Source organism: Callorhinus ursinus, unplaced genomic scaffold, assembly GCF_003265705.2.
Source record: "Callorhinus ursinus isolate GAN/ISIS: 27379988/994484 unplaced genomic scaffold, GSC_fseal_2.0 scaffold5, whole genome shotgun sequence".
Classification (NCBI taxonomy): Eukaryota; Metazoa; Chordata; class Mammalia; order Carnivora; family Otariidae; genus Callorhinus; species Callorhinus ursinus.
Window position 1 is genome coordinate 12,897,664 of NW_027397067.1, and position 16,082 is coordinate 12,913,745.

Here is a 16,082-nt window from a genome sequence, read left to right on the forward strand (position 1 = left end):
TGTGCTTAAAACTTTGATCCCTTTTATACTTCCATGGTTTTGTGTTAGACCTGACTTTTAGTAAGTGGACAGATTCATATTCATAAACGTGAGTATGGCGTTCCGGTTCCTATAGTTAGCAGTGGGTTTTGAAAGCAAGTTCATTGTTTTTAGTAATAAAAACCTTCTACAGTATTCACGTTATGCTGTCCAATCTCTGCAGGTGCTGAAGAGAAAATTTTGGAAGAGTTTAAAGAAACACACAATGCAGACTCTCCAGATTTTCAGCTCCAGGCGATGATCCAGGCTGCTGGCAAGCTAGTGCTGATTGACAAGCTGCTGCCAAAACTGAAGGCTGGTGGCCACAGGGTGCTTATCTTTTCCCAGATGGTGCGCTGCTTGGACATACTGGAAGACTACCTCATTCAAAGACGGTGAGGCCACCGCGCCATAAGAATATAAAGGAAATAAAAAATGACCTTTCCCAGGGCTCCAGGTGGCTCACCTCAAAGTGACATTCATAATAGAGGGGAAGGAGTGGGGGAGATGTATCACATCTCTCTTTAAAAACTGCCAATGTACACGGCCGTTATTCTGTGTGGTGCCTACGGTAGGACACTGCGTACTTTTGATGGCAATTTCATTTCCCATTTTTTTCACTTGACTAGGGGAGAACAGGTCTTACCTAAAATCAGAATTGCTTATTATTAAGAGGTGTCGGCCATTTTTAAGAGTTGTTATTTTAACTAACGGGGAAGTAAAATAAAATTTAATTTTTGAGCATTCCACCAGTTATATGCCAACCTACAATAAAACCTGTTTGCTCTGAAATGATTTCTGATACATAATATTACTCAGATAATACATATCCCATGTTGTAATACTTGCTTTACCGAAAGAAACAAGAGTGCCGTAGTCGTGTGGCAGGCCTCCTTGTGAACCCTGACGTTTTCTAGGTACCCGTACGAGAGGATCGACGGCAGAGTGAGAGGAAATCTCCGCCAGGCAGCTATTGACAGATTCTCCAAACCTGATTCTGACCGGTTTGTTTTCCTCCTGTGCACAAGGGCGGGAGGTTTAGGCATTAATCTTACTGCTGCTGATACCTGCATCATCTTCGATTCCGACTGGAATCCCCAAAATGATCTCCAGGTAAACACACAAGAAAATTGTCCTGATGCCTTTTTTTTTTTTTTTTTTTAAGTCATTCCACTATGATGAAGACTCCCCAGTCAAACCAGTAAATTAAAGTTGTGTCCTCACTCAGGCGGTGTCCCACGATCGGGCAAATGAACCAAGTAGTAATCCATGTACTAACAATGTCCAAGTAATTTCATAGTATGTTAACCTTCTGTACTGCACCTTCTGCACTCCTCCTGTATTGGAACAGGGGTCTCGGAACTGGCACATGAGTCTTTTCTTTCTTTGGTGGCCATTCATTTCCTTTTTCTTCCAGGCTCAGGCTAGATGTCATAGAATAGGACAGAGCAAATCTGTGAAGATCTACAGGCTGATTACAAGAAATTCTTATGAGAGGGAAATGTTCGACAAGGCGAGTTTGAAGCTCGGCCTGGATAAAGCTGTGCTGCAGTCCATGAGTGGGAGAGAAAGCGCTACCAATGGGGTAATAATCCACGCTCGCCCGGGCCCTGCCTGTATTCTGGCTCCTTAACTTGAATTAATTCGTAGCAAGAAATTATCCAGCATCGAATCACTTTCAGCCTCACTGTTTTCAGCCTATTTTGTCACATTGTCTTTTTTATGTTTCCAGCTTGTCCTACTTGAGGGGCGCCTGGGTGGCTCAGTCGGTTAAGCGTCTGCCTTTGGCTCAGGTCATGATCCCAGGGTCCTGGGGTCGAGCCTTGTGTCACGCTGCCTGCTCAGAGGGGAGTCTGCTTCTCCCTCTCCCTCTGTGCTCTCTCTCTCTCTCTCAAATAAATAAATAAAATCTTAAAAAAAATTCTCCTTCAGTACAATGAAGCATTTGTGTTGTCTACAAACATTTCAATTCTAAATGATTTTAAATACCTCACTAAAACAGGTACAACAGCTTTCCAAGAAAGAAATAGAAGATCTGCTACGAAAAGGGGCCTATGGTGCACTCATGGATGAGGAGGATGAAGGGTCTAAGTTCTGCGAAGAAGATATTGATCAGATTCTCCTGCGGCGAACCCACACTATCACCATTGAGTCTGAAGGGAAAGGTTCCACATTTGCTAAGGTGCGAAATGATCTGAAGAGGCAGGTGTTCTATAGAAGTGTAATAGAGTTTCCTTAAAGCAGGACCTTATAAAGTACCCACAAGATGCATGTGTAACATTGGCTTTATAATTGAGAATTAAGAAAGTAATTATGACCTCCCTGTGGAGCCCCTAATGCATAGAAGATTCTTTGTGTGCGTTTGGGTTCCCTTCTCTGTGTATGGCCCTGGGAGTCACCCTCACCTTGGCCTCATATCTGCTTCCTGTGTCCTTGACCCCACCCTCTCCACTTCTGGAGTTCCTGCTCTGACATCATCTTGCTTCCTGAGATCGTGATTCCTGATGGAGCCTGTAAGAACAGTTGAGTCACTCCTATCTTAAGAAAGCCTCTCCTCTGTTTTGCCCTCCAGCTACAACTCCTCCTTCTTTCGTAGCTAAAATCCACGAGTGTTGTTTGTACCAGCTGTCCCCACTGCCTCCCTTTCTGCTTATTTTTCAGCTTCCAGCTTGCACCCCTCCCCCCACCCCTCCATCAGACCAGCTCTGGTGAAGGTCACCACCGAGCCTTCCTTCCCACCACGTGACTGAGGGTGCCTTCTGAGGCTTCCCCTACACATGGTTCCACCCATCCACACCCAGGCCCTCTTTACACCTATATTTTTAACAGCTTTATTGAAATGTTATTTGCTTACCATAAAATTCACCAATTTTAAGTGTACAGTTCAATGCCTCTACCATATTTGCAGACTTGTGCAGCCATCACCACATCCAAGTTCAGAGCATTTCCATCACCCCAGATCCTCTTGCCCATTAGCAGTCAGCCTCTGCCTCCCCCCCCCCCCCACCCCAAGTCCTTGGCAGCCACTAGTCTACTTTCTCTATCTCTGTAGCTTTGCCTACTCCGGACATTTCATAAAATGGAATCATAAAACGTGTGGTCTTTTGTTTCTGGCTTCCTTCACTTAGTATAGTGGTTTTGAGATTTATCCGTGTTGTGGCATGTGTCAGTAATTCCTTCCCCTTTTTTGCTGAACATTGTTCCTATTATATAGGTGTACCTCTTTTAGCAATTGATGATGGGTGTTGGGGTTGTATGTCCATTCACTAGTTGATAATGAAATTTGGGTTGTCTCCACTTTGGGGTTATCATGAATGTTGTTATGGACATTTATGGACAGGTTTTTATGTGGACATATTTTTTCATTTCTCTTACGTACATACCATAAATAGAGTTGCTGGGTCATATGTTAACTCCATGTTTAACCCTTTGAGGAACTGACACTGTTTTCTAGTGACCGTAGTACCATTTTCTCTTCACACCAGTAGTGATTTAGGGCTCCAGTTTTGCCATATCCTTACCAACACATTTTATCTTCTGACTTTTTGATTATAGCCATATTTGTGAGTGTGAAGAACTATCCCAGTCTGGTTTGATCTGCATTTTCTGATGCTTTTGAGCATCTTTTCATGTGCTTGTTGGCAAGTAAAGTATATCATTTTTGGGGAAATGTCTGTTCACATCTTTTGTTCATCTTTTGAGTTACTTGGCTTTTATTATTGAATATTAAAAATTCTTTATATATTCTGGATAAAAGTTTCTCAATAAAATGATTTGCAAGTATTTTCTCCTAGTCTTTCCTAATGGTATTTAATTTCAGTGAAGTCCTGGGTGCCTGGGTGGCCCAGATGGTTAAGCGTCTGCCTTTGGCTCAGGTCACGATCTCAGGGTCCTGGGATTGAATCCTGCGTCAGGCTCCCTGCTCAGCGGGGAGTCTGCTGCTCCCCCTGCTTACGTGCACGCTCTCTCTCTCTCTTCTCTCTCTCTCGTTCTCTCAAATAAATATTTAAAAATTTTTTCAATAAAGTCCAGTTCACCCATTTTTCTCTTTTTATTGTTCATGCTTTTGATATGTTGTCTACCCTAAGGTCACAAAGATTTGCTCCTGTTTTCTTCTCTGAGTTTTATAGTTTTCACTCTTACATTTAGGTCTATGATCCCTTTTGAGTGAATTTCGGTGTGTGCTGGGAGATAGCGGTCTGTCTCCTTCCCTTTGCTTGCGGACATCCCGCTGTCCCAGCTACTCAGTCTTGGGAGGCTTCCTCCTTTGGGTTCTGTGCCCCAGCACCTTCTCTCTCCTATCTCAGCCTCTGTTCGGGTTCTGTTCTCTGTCCTCACGGGCACTTCCCATTCAGCGTGTTCAAACCCCCCCTCGTCCTCCCTGTTCCTCCTCCCTCTGCGTGCACACTCACTGCCCCGGTTGTTCACCTGACTGATGCTGTTCGGACGCCAGTGTTGGCGGCTGAGGTGTTTCCTGGCTTCCTCCTCCTCCTCCGTGCTTCACATCCATGCAGATTCTAACCCCTTCTGTTTCACTTTTTAAAGAATATAGTTCTAGACTGCTTTTCTCCACTTGTGCTGGCACCGTTTCCAGTCTTTGCTGCTTCCTCTCTAAGCTGCTGCAGTAGCCTGTTCCTCTCTCCCATGTCCCAGGACAGCAGGATGATCTCTCTAACAGATGGCTTGGGATAGGAGTGTGTCCATCTTGAGATTCTTTCCATTTTGAAAGAGTTCATGGGTACCTGAGGATAGAGTTCTGACCCCATTAACAGGACGTGCGAGGCCCTGTGTGACCTGGTTTCTGCCTGCCTCGCCAGCTTGACCTTTAGCTGCTCTCCCCTGACCACGCTTATCACCAGTGCCATGACACAATTGCCTTTCTTCTCTTCTGAGCCTTTGCACATGCTCTGTGGTGAACATGTCCACATGCTTTCCTGTTCTCGGAGTTCTTAACAGTCTGGGCCAGGCATTATATTCTGGGGAGCCTGTTCTTTCTTCCCAGCCATGCCCTTCCTGCACCCCCACGTGAACCTGGCTGGCTCCCTCCTCTGTAGATCAGTTGTACCTGTATGTACCATTGTCACTGTCATTGGTTACACTGTGCTGCCTTCTTTAGCTTCCTGATCTGTTGAAAGCCCTGGACAGAGAGCTGCCTGTGGGACGGTCTTTCATCCCAGCCCACCGACTGCAGCATCTGGCACACAGTGCAAGAATGCATACGTGTTTGGCTGAATGAGTAAATGAAAGCTGCTTTGCATTGTGCCTCTGAGAAAAGCATCTCAAAGTAATGCATATTTTTTCCCCTTTAGGCCAGTTTTGTTGCATCTGGAAATAGGACAGATATTTCCTTGGATGATCCAAATTTCTGGCAAAAGTGGGCTAAGAAGGCTGAATTGGATATTGATGCCTTAAATGGGAGGGTGAGTGAGAGGTCCCGTTCAAACCCTATCTAATCTAACCCAAGGGATGCTGTTTTAGAAGTTTCAAATTTATCTGCTGTTTGTTCTAGAACAACCTGGTTATTGACACTCCGAGAGTGAGGAAGCAAACCAGGCTGTACAGTGCAGTGAAAGAAGACGAGCTGATGGAATTTTCAGACTTGGAGAGTGATTCTGAAGAGAAGCCATGCCCGAAGCCACGCCGGCCCCAGGACAGGTCACAGGGCTATGCTCGGAGTGAGTGCTTTAGAGTTGAGAAGAATCTGCTCGTCTATGGGTAAGTCAGGCTCGTGTGAAAAACGGAATCTTATTTTAAATATGGAATTCTAATCAGTGTAGAGAAGCGTGTCTGTGTTGGGATTTCTGTGACCCCCCAGAGTGCAGCCAGGCACGTGACCGTGCAGCAACTGCGACGGGACCCAGGGTGGTTTGGTTCAGGTGCTCATGCTTCTTCATATCCTCGTGCGTTTGGAGGAGCACCAGTTTGTCCCTTAAGGAATTATGTCAGATCCAGATTTACTTGTTGGTGACTAATAACTCAGAACAAAGTCTCAAAATGACAAAATCTTTTCCTACTTTAGCTTCGCATAAAGTTTTTGACTGGGGTAGTCTTTTAGTATTTTTCTGCTATAAAACCTTGTTAAAGGCAGTCGTCTCAGTTATAAAGCTCTTCCAGCTCCTGGAACATAAATGGATGGTTATTTCAACTCTGAATGTGTCGTACTTTTCCTGCTGGACAACATGTCTCAGAAAGGCAGGACCCACATCTAATTCATCTCTGACGAGCACTCATCACGCAGTGCTCTGAGTGATGGCAGGGTGCTCACTAAATATCTAAGTCTGCAAATAAGAATTCTCTGGCATTTTATGGGACTGCAGGCAAGTTCCATTCCAATAAAAAAGCCACCACCAAAACGATATTTCTGACGATATTTCTGTGGATCTGATGATATCCTGCTTTTGATGATTTCTTCCAGTGGATTATCATGAGTTTCAGAATAAAGACACACCTTCTGTTAACATGGCATACAGGGCTCTGATCTGGCTCTTGTCTGTCTTGTCAGTCCTTTCTCTGGGTAGCCTGGGCTTCTGTTGGGACAAACCGCTCCATTTCCTTCAGTGTGCCATGCTCTGTCTCGTCTCTGTCTTTCTACAAGTTCTTCGCCTGCCTAGAGCACCAGCCCCCGCACACCCAGCCCACAGACTTGATCTGTCCAACAGCTCCGGTCGTTGACATCCAGCACAGGCTTCCCCTCGGCACTCTGCACCAGAGTGTCTGGCTTGCACGTTCTGTCACACTCGTCACGTTGGTTTATGACTTCAGGTAGCAGGCCTCCCCCGCCGAAGCCCCACTTAGAGCTCCATGAAGCCCAGGACTCTTTTCTCTGTGTCCACAGGGAAGAGTGCAGTGCCAGCAGACGCACAGTGAGTGCCAAATCAGTGATTTCTTACGGAATAAATGAAGTTCAGCAGAAGCCCATGCTATATCTCAGCTAATTATCTGCAAGCTAGACAGTCTTTCCTGTCTGCTCTTATGTGGTAGACAGACACCTGAGCCCTTCGCTACTGGCACCTGCTCGGATGTTTCAACCTAATGATCAAAGTTGAGAATTTTGCTGGTAACTTTAGAAATGGAATATCTTAATAAGTCCTAAAGCTAAGAAGTATGTGTAGAGTGCCATGTCTCTGAGGAAGGGCCTTCTCTCCTCCCCTAGGCCTCGCTATGTAGGAAACACCTGTAGGAGGCTGGGCACTGTGCTAGGTTACTCAGACACAGGGGACGCACCTGTGAGCAGGACAGTCTCGGCTCTTGTTTCAAGGCAGGTGGACAAGCGGAAATGGCAGGAAACCATGATGGTGTTGTGGCCGGGAAGACTGTGCCGATGGAGGGTAGAAGCATGTCTCTCCTGTAAGACAGCTCCGGTATCATCTCCCCACTTCTGAACCTGGGGGAATACAAGAAGGGATTCCACAGATGATGATACGACTTGATGGGTGGATATCATGGCTCAGCCCGGGTAGGAGAGAGAGTTGGGTGCTGGGCAGGGAGGAGAGAGTTCCAGCCAGAGAGAGCAGTGTGTCCAAAGGCCTGGAGGTGAGGACTGGCCCTGCAGTTTGAGGAACTGAGAGTTCACAGAAGCCAGAGATGACCAGGCCAGGGCATATGTCCGGGCCTGCTGGGGTGGGCCCGGCCCTGTGCCTCTCACAGCCAAGGCCTCCCTGCCGCGCACAGCCCTCAGTCCCTGAAGAAGGCAGAGGAGGGGCTGGCTTCTCTCCTGAGCTGCGGCCTGGGGGGAGACACGGTGCAGACAGCATCTGCCCATCTGTTGTTACGCTCTCACGCCACAACACCCAGATCAAAGAGCACAGCACTGTGTCTAACTGGGATTGTAACCCCGAATAGACTCTTCAGTGTCAGCGGTGTGCTATCTGTTCCGTTCTGTGTGCAATCCTTCTCCTCCCCCGCCCCTGCCCTCGCCCCGGTTTACACAAGGGCCTGCAAGTTCTCAAAACATGTTGCCTGTGAATGCTCTTGTACTTGGGAGTTAGCGCTCCCTGTTTCAAAAGGAAACTCAAGCCTGTTCACAGTCTTTCAGTTGTTATCGTGGCATCTCTTTGAGGTAGACTGAAATATGACCATTCCTCCTTAGCATCGTGTCCTCGATTTGGGAGCAGCCACACCCACCTCAGGTCACCGTGCATCTCAGATAGCTGGTCAGCATTGAAACATGCTAACCATGACAGAGCGAGGCAGAGGGTAAAGTGTCCAGGTCCCGGCATGCTTTCCTGTCCCCAGAGGTGCGGCCACTGCAGGGATCTGACTGAGAAAGCCTGTGTCAGACCCGTGGGCGTTACTTCAGTGACGGTTCAACTCCAGCACTGAAGAGCCGCGGGCTCAGGCCCCGCCCTGTAACATGTGTTTTTGACTCTTGTGCCCTGAAGTGCTTTCCTATCCCCCAGTGTAAAATATTGCTAGTTCTGATCCAGGATTTCCTAACACTGCTACTTGACTGAAAGGAAAGCCCCACATCTAAACTGAAAGGCACCATCTACATGCTGACGATTTGCTTTGCAGCTGGGGACGGTGGACAGATATCCTTTCCCACGGACGCTACAAGCGTCAGCTCACCGAGCAAGACGTAGAAACCATCTGCAGAACCATCCTCGTGTACTGTCTCAATCATTACAAGGGGGATGAGAATATCAAAAGCTTCATCTGGGATTTGATCACGCCCACGGCGGACGGCCAGACGCGAGCCTTGGTCAATCACTCTGGTAGGTCTGCTTCATGCTGTCTGTACTGCGGGCTCACAGAGAGCCACCCGGGACCCTTGTGACGCCATCTAGACCCCGGGTCTCTCTGCCACGAAATCGACATGTCTGAGTCCAACGTTGTAATTGGGGTTATAAAAAGCTGCTGTTACTATTATTATTCCTCCGATTCCAGGTTTATCTGCCCCAGTGCCACGGGGAAGGAAAGGAAAGAAGGTGAAAGCCCAGAGCACACATCCGGTGGTGCAGGATGCCGACTGGCTGGCGGGTTGCAACCCGGACGCCCTGTTCCAGGAGGACAGCTACAAGAAGCACCTGAAGCACCACTGTAACAAGTACGTTTTGAAAGGGTCTATATGACCGCCCAGGAAACTGTGCTCCCTGCTTCTGTACAGCTTTGCTGTTTTCCTTGAAACATAGTCCTGGGTCACACGACGGTATACCTTCAGAGGACGGATTGTCTTTTTCTTTTTCTTTAGTATGGTAGATACATAACACGGTCTTCCCATTTTAACCATTTGTTAAGTACACAACTCCTTGATATTAATTACATTCAGAATGCTGTGTACCCATCAGCACTGTCTATACGCCAAACCTTTTCATTGACCCCGGTGTAAACTCTGCACCTACGAGACAGTCACTTGCCCTCCTCCCTCCCTGGCCCAAGTCCCTGGCAGATACCCTTCTACCTTCTGTCTCTACGGATTTGCCTATTCTAGGTAACTCCTAAGTGGAATCATAGAATATTTGTCTGTGATGTCTGGCATAATGTTTTCAAGGTTCATCCACTTTGTATCCTGTGCCAGAATTTCATTCCTTTTCGTGGCCGAATAATACTGCATTGTACGTGTGTATACCACATTTTGTTTATCCATTCATCTGTTGACGGGCACTTGGGTTGATGGGCACCTTTTTTGGCTGTTGTGAGTAATGCTGCTATAAATGTTGCAGATAACTAAGTTGTAACCAAGATGTGTTAGAGAATGACTGTTTGCCTTGTATGACCCCACCTTCAGCTGACTACTTCCACGGGAGGGACTGAGGAGTTTACGTGGAATTTTTTGCTTAATCATACCTCAGTGGCTGGGTCCTTTTTTCTTACCTGTGAGCTTAGAATCCTGTTCCTTATCTTTATTTCCAGAACCTGATTATATGTAATTGAAGAATATTAAATCTGTACTTATTTCATTGCTGGGAGCTCTGGTAACTATCCTCATATTAAACTGACATCTGCATGTGGCGAAGCTTCTTCTCTTGCCATGACCGTGCGTTTCTGAGAATCATAGCCTAGCCAGCACTGAACAGGTCCACCACCTGTAGCTTTGTGGGGCCCTGGGCAAGTTCCTCAGCCTCTTTAAGACTCACTTGCCTTGTCAGCCACCTAGAGCTCTGCAGCAAGACCTCAACTGGATGAAGCAGGATCTAAATCAATGTGTATCTCTGCTAAAAAGTAGCAGCAAAAGTCTGAGCACATAGCAACTGGCGGTGTGGCAAGCACTTCGCATGCATTATCTGTGTGCCCTGCCTAAGATGAGTAGTGCTCTCTTATCCCCGTTTACCTGACGAGGAAATGGAGACTCCGGCACTTACGGTCTCAGCTAGTTAGGGAGCAGAGCCAGCTTGGAAGTCGAGAACGGCTGAGGGCAGTGCCCTTGCTCTCAGTGACCCCCACCCACCTGGGAAGCCTGCCTGCCCCACGGGGTCATCCCAGGCCTCACGCAAAGTAACTCCTGGCTGGCAGTGATGAATGGTTCTTACCCCTTTTTAAATATGGAAGTGCTTTCGGGGCCTGCCTTTGATCACTATCACTAGATTTTGACTGACAAATTTTTTCCTTTTTGAGTCTTTAAACCATTACCTCAAACCATTTTGGTGCCTCGGAAATTGTTTGTTGTTACTACTGTGGCACAATAGTTCTCCCTAAAATCCTGCCCCACTTACAGCTGTTAGAAAACTTCTGTTTCCTGTGGTTTATGTGAACTTTGGGTCAATAGCCTTCTGGGTTCTGGATTCAGACAAACCGGAAGTGAAGTGGTTTGGTGTGGGAACAATGGCTCCTGCGCCTGGATCCCAGAGTGATGGGGGCGGGAGTTTTTAATTTCCCATTCTACTATCAGTAGCAGACTTTTTATAGAGTACCCTCCCTAATTAGTATGTGAGATGGCGCTAGTATGCTCCTCCCTGTGGTCTCAGGAGAAGACTGGCAAGGCTTGCCATCTCCTCTCTGGGACGTCCATTTCTTCTTCCTATTGGATCATGCCCTGGGACCTCTCAGGATCTAAAGTGGGGAAATGGTTGATGACTGGTAAGAGAAAATGAAACCCAAATCAAGGGACCTCCTAGAAAATAGCTAGCCAGTTCTCTTCAAAAGTTTCAAGACACAAAGAGGAGCTGTCTTAGGTTAAAGGAGATGAAGGGGCAGGACAGATCAGTGCTATGTGTGGTCCTGAACTGGATGCAGGTCCAGAAGGTGGTCACTAGTGGGGATAGCCAATTAAATGTGAATGAGGTCTGGGGACTCGTTAGTAGTCTGGTCTGTCAGACTTATTGAGTGCAAACTCAGGGTCAGAGCCCACCTCCTCTCTGCTTTGTTATCCTGCTGGTACCACTGAGCTTGCTAGTTGCACTGGTTTGAATTTTTTTCCTCTAGAAGAAAGGTGACATTCATAGTTAGCTCATAAAAGTCTGTGCATAACTAAAATTCCTCCCAAAGAAGAAAATTGTATCTTTTGTCAAAAAAGGGAGAGAAACCATTCAGATCATTGCCACTGTGCAGAGTTTTGGTTAAAAAAAGAGAATCCAGTCAAAGACGGAGGGTATTTCCTTTGGAATTACCCTTTCTGAGCATCCTCTAGAAGGAGATCCTGGCTGGTAAATCCTTCCCTAAACAGAGAAGAAACAAGGTGCCAGCCATGGAGGCCCATACTGTTATTCTTTTGCCAGTTCAGTGTGGCACAGCCAATTTTTAATCTTACCAAAAGAAAAATCTTAAAAAATTAAAATGAAATACCCAGAATGACTGTTTACACTGGAGCTTACTCAGATATTTACAGCCTCAGACTTTGTCCATCTAGAGCCCATGTTGCTCAAAAGCAGACACCGGGTGGGGAGGCAGGGATATCACGGGTTACCTTTTCATGTATGCGGGAGTAGTCTGTTTTGGGGAAGCTGTCCCTGGTTGTCGTTTTGACGTTTTCAAGGACCCTTGCCATGTGCCGAGAGATGTTGTGAGGTGGTGGAGTCAGAAGGCCTAATCCCAAGTGGTCCATGCTCAAGGTGACTCTGTGACCTTGGATATGTCACTGGTCTTCTGTTACCCTCAGTTTTCACGTTTGTGAAGTGGGAATTATAACATGCCCCACTTCATCATAGGATTATTGTGACGGTGATCCGTCAGCTGTAAAACACCCTCTAAATGTGTGATGGGATGACCCAGCTAGGGAAGGGGCATTTACTATTATCGTGTACTCACGGCCAAGGAGGTGAGTCTTCAAATACTCAGTCCTGAGTGCACAGCAGGGGCTGTCCAGCAGGAGATGCTAGAACTCAGAGTCGACCTGGGCCTTTGGGATTTACCAGGTGAGCTTTACTGAAATACTAATGTTAAGCCATTGAGGAGATCCAAGTGATACTGAAAATTTGATTCCTCGAATTCCATGAGTTTTTAGAAACTGATTCCTTGAGAATGACGAAGAACGTCAGTGGATTGGACACATTTTAACCTCCTTTGTGTCATTTTCTTATTTCTTAAGCTACAACCTAGGCTTCCAGGTAATATGGACTAGAAGGAATATAAATAATGTTTAATACTCCTTAAGCGAGACGAGTGAGGACCCACCCTCTACCCCACCCCCATCACCATCTTCCTTGCTCGGAAGCAGAGTTGTATAATCTGAAAAACCTGACATTCCATATTGAGGGTTTATTGTAAGGTAGTAAAACCAGATTTTATATCTCGTTTATTCCTACAACTTCTGATGTGCTTCCAAAAATGGTATTAAGGCAGCAGCTGAGGAAATTTTATGAGATAATGAAGCAGAACAGTTAGTGAAAGCCATCTGCTCAGTTGTTTACAAACTTGCTTCAATACTTCAGAGGCAGTGGTAGGGTACGTGTCTAAACTTCACAAGCTGCACTAGGTAGAAGTAAATGAAGTGCGCCTGAGCCGGGCTGAGCTCGGTCCCTCTCCGTGCAGCGTGAGCGGTTGCCAGGCAGGCCTGTTGGAAGCCAGCAGAAAGCACCACACAGAGGTGATTATGTGCCACCATCTGTCACGCTTCAAGCCCGCCGTACAGCATGGCTAATCAGCCTTGGCAGGATGATGGATGAGCAGCGGCAGCTGCCAAAAGCCACTGTTGGCAAACAGTCCTGAAGTGAAGAACTTTGTCCCCCCTCTGTCTTCCTCTCCAGGGTCCTGCTGCGTGTCCGCATGCTGTACTACCTGAGACAAGAAGTTATAGGAGACCAGGCAGATAAGATTTTAGAGGGTGCTGACTCAAGGTTAGTGCATGTGCACGCCACTCTGTACCTCCCTGTAATAACCCGGGCAGTCGGAAGACACCTTCGTCAGCCATTAGTGGCGCACGTCCCTGTTCGCGCCCAGAGTGCGATTTTTACCCTGTGAGCGAGCGTGGGCACGTGGAGGGGACCGGGGAGAGCGTGTTTGCATGTACGCGGTCCGTAGAAAAAGGTGGGAACCATGTTACTGGTGCCCTGAGGTGACCTTTAAAATGGGACACTGTGTGCGGGAGTCCATTTCTAGCCAGGGTAGAAAGTGACAGGCTCACACCCTTTCTCTCAACCTTTGCTCACTGCTTCCCACGATGCTCGGATGCGTGTTGCGGGAAGGGGGCACGCGAGCCTGTGTATCGTGTTTGTGGCTACTGCGGATTCTTCTTTACCATTATGTGTGTTATAAATGCCATGTGAACGGTGTGTTTACAGTGAAGCTGATGTGTGGATCCCTGAACCCTTCCATGCTGAAGTCCCCACAGACTGGTGGGACAAGGAGGCGGATAAGTCCCTCCTAATTGGAGTGTTCAAACACGGTAAGTGATGTTCCCGTTTGACCACATCTTGACTGTGTGGCTTTGTCGCTAGCACTCTTTGCATACCCTTTTCCAAAGTCATAATATTAATGAGGATAGTTCCAAAGGACTCTTGGCTTCCACCATTTTCCTGTACTAAAAATCTAATATGAACTGTAAATATCAGATGCTGTTTTTGAATGTTTGTTGAGGATTTGAGAAGAAAACATTTCTTTCTTGGCTGTAAATAAAACCCAAACCATATTTGTTTTAATAATAGCCAAGTTGTCCTATAGCTCCCTAAACTTTGCTTCTAGCACGGCTCCCCTTGCTGGCTCTGCCAACCCGTGTCAAAGTGGACGGTGGGCTTAACCTCTGCTATTAATCTGTACAAGTGCCTCCTGGGCTTTGTTCCAAGCAATATTTCACAAATGTCAGTGCTGAGAACTCACGGCTCCCCTGAGCGGGATGCAGCCTTGTTAACTTTGAAAGGCTGGGGATGCAGAACTGGCATGATATATACAGTGAGCGATTCCTGATTATAATCCCAATTCTCTGGAGGTCGCGGAGGTATTCTCAGCAGCCCGGCCTGACTAAAGGGGAGAATGATGGCTTATAAAACCTTTCATGATTACAGTTTGGCTTGCGGCTCTACAGCAGTTAGGAGCGGTGTGTTGTAGTACACGTCCTAATTGAATTGTGCCGTTCTGCCTCCGTACTGCAGCCGCGTTTTGTGAGCTCAGCCTAAAAATCATTTTCCCGCAGTGCACTGTTGGGATCTGCCATTTTCCATCTAGTCAACTTGGGCAGTCAAAAAGCAAATTGCAGTTTGAAAACCATAGAGGGAACAGTGTCATCTTACTGACATGCATCATCCTAAACCTAATAAGACAGGTTCGCTGGCCTTACGTAGACAGGGATTTTCAGCCAGCGGTGCGCATTCCTGCAGGACTGGGAGCCGTTCGCAGGAGGACAGGGTGGACGCAGAGTACCCTGCAGAGATCGTAAAGCAGCATTATGAAGCCTTTTAAATGTCAAGCAAAATTAGATCTTGGAGAAAATAGGGTCAAAAATCTTCCCAGGCATCTTGCTTGCAGTTAGTTTGAACCTGTTTCTCTTTTCGTGTCTGTGGTCATTCGGATACCATCCCTGGACTGTAACTTGACCCCCCAAAATCTGCCCCATAGTGAGCATTCTGTGGAATGCTTCACTAAAAACAAGGTTCCTAAGCGATCGTCTCAGTTGAGAGCTGAACTTGGTGTATTACGGCAGTGCTGTGATTTTTGTGAGTGACGGCCCTTCTGCTGTTTCTGTGCGTGTCCTCTGTGGGCTGGTGGGGACGGCGCAGGCTACGAGAAGTACAATTCCATGCGAGCTGACCCCGCACTCTGCTTCCTGGAACGAGTTGGTATGCCCGACGCCAAGGCCATCGCTGCCGAGCAGAGAGGAACAGACGTGCTAGCAGATGGCGGTGACGGGTAAGAAGGACATTTAAAAATTTTAATAAACTTTATGTCAGTGTCACATCTATTGGCAGGGTTCAGTCCTTACGCTGCACTGTGCACTACGCTGCATCTGATTTGAACTTCAGTGATGTTTCCCAGTGTAGTCTGTTTATGTATCATCATGATTATTTAAATGCAATATATTACCTAGATCATCTGAGACTTGTTTGTTTTTTTCCAAATGACACTTCCCCCGCCTGCCTCTTCCCCCATGGCTGCACGATTTAAATACTGATCAGGTTGCCTTTGATGTCAAACCCAGAATTAAAAGTAGCATCAGGCAGAGGATTAGTCATCCCCAAGCACCCCCACCCCCTCCAGTCTCTTGCTTGTCTGTACAATTTAAACTTTTTTTTTTTTTTTACAACTTTAATATAGGGGAGAATTTGATAGAGAAGACGAAGACCCAGAATATAAACCAACCAGGACGCCATTCAAGGATGAGATAGATGTAAGAACTTGAGTATATTGACTTTTACAGCACCGTTAAAATATCATTTGCCCATATAAGACTTGTTAAACTTTATAGATACTGGCCCTTTCTTTAAAAGATAAAGCAAAATGAAACCCCAAATTAAAATAATTCTGTTTCTTGCTTTGCTTTCAAGGAATTTGCAAATTCTCCTCCAGAAGATAAAGAGGAATCCATGGAAATACATACCACAGGTAAAGCTCCATCAGAGCCCACGGAGCAGAGCAAATGTGTGCTGTGCAGACATTATTCATGTACCTGCACTTTTGCTTCTTTATGACGATGGTATCTTCAAATGTTATTTCTTCTATACTGACTCATTCCTTTTGTGAATAATTTTAATTGTTTA

The 16,082-nt window shown here is 46.5% G+C and overlaps 1 protein-coding gene across 4 annotated transcripts in view; it reads left to right on the forward strand.

Moving 5' to 3' along the window:
* CHD7 (chromodomain helicase DNA binding protein 7) overlaps nucleotides 1-16,082 on the forward strand; it is a 124,706-nt gene that overhangs the window by 93,820 nt on the left and 14,804 nt on the right. For all 4 annotated transcript variants that reach the window (XM_025870629.2, XM_025870630.2, XM_025870631.2 and 1 more), the window contains exons 15-27: nucleotides 203-413; nucleotides 936-1,131; nucleotides 1,436-1,603; nucleotides 2,021-2,200; nucleotides 5,328-5,438; nucleotides 5,528-5,733; nucleotides 8,533-8,732; nucleotides 8,905-9,064; nucleotides 13,140-13,229; nucleotides 13,674-13,777; nucleotides 15,105-15,234; nucleotides 15,640-15,712; nucleotides 15,870-15,927. In XM_025870629.2, coding sequence (XP_025726414.1) covers nucleotides 203-413; nucleotides 936-1,131; nucleotides 1,436-1,603; nucleotides 2,021-2,200; nucleotides 5,328-5,438; nucleotides 5,528-5,733; nucleotides 8,533-8,732; nucleotides 8,905-9,064; nucleotides 13,140-13,229; nucleotides 13,674-13,777; nucleotides 15,105-15,234; nucleotides 15,640-15,712; nucleotides 15,870-15,927 — 1,887 coding nt within the window. The remainder of the gene's footprint in view (nucleotides 1-202; nucleotides 414-935; nucleotides 1,132-1,435; nucleotides 1,604-2,020; nucleotides 2,201-5,327; nucleotides 5,439-5,527; nucleotides 5,734-8,532; nucleotides 8,733-8,904; nucleotides 9,065-13,139; nucleotides 13,230-13,673; nucleotides 13,778-15,104; nucleotides 15,235-15,639; nucleotides 15,713-15,869; nucleotides 15,928-16,082) is intronic.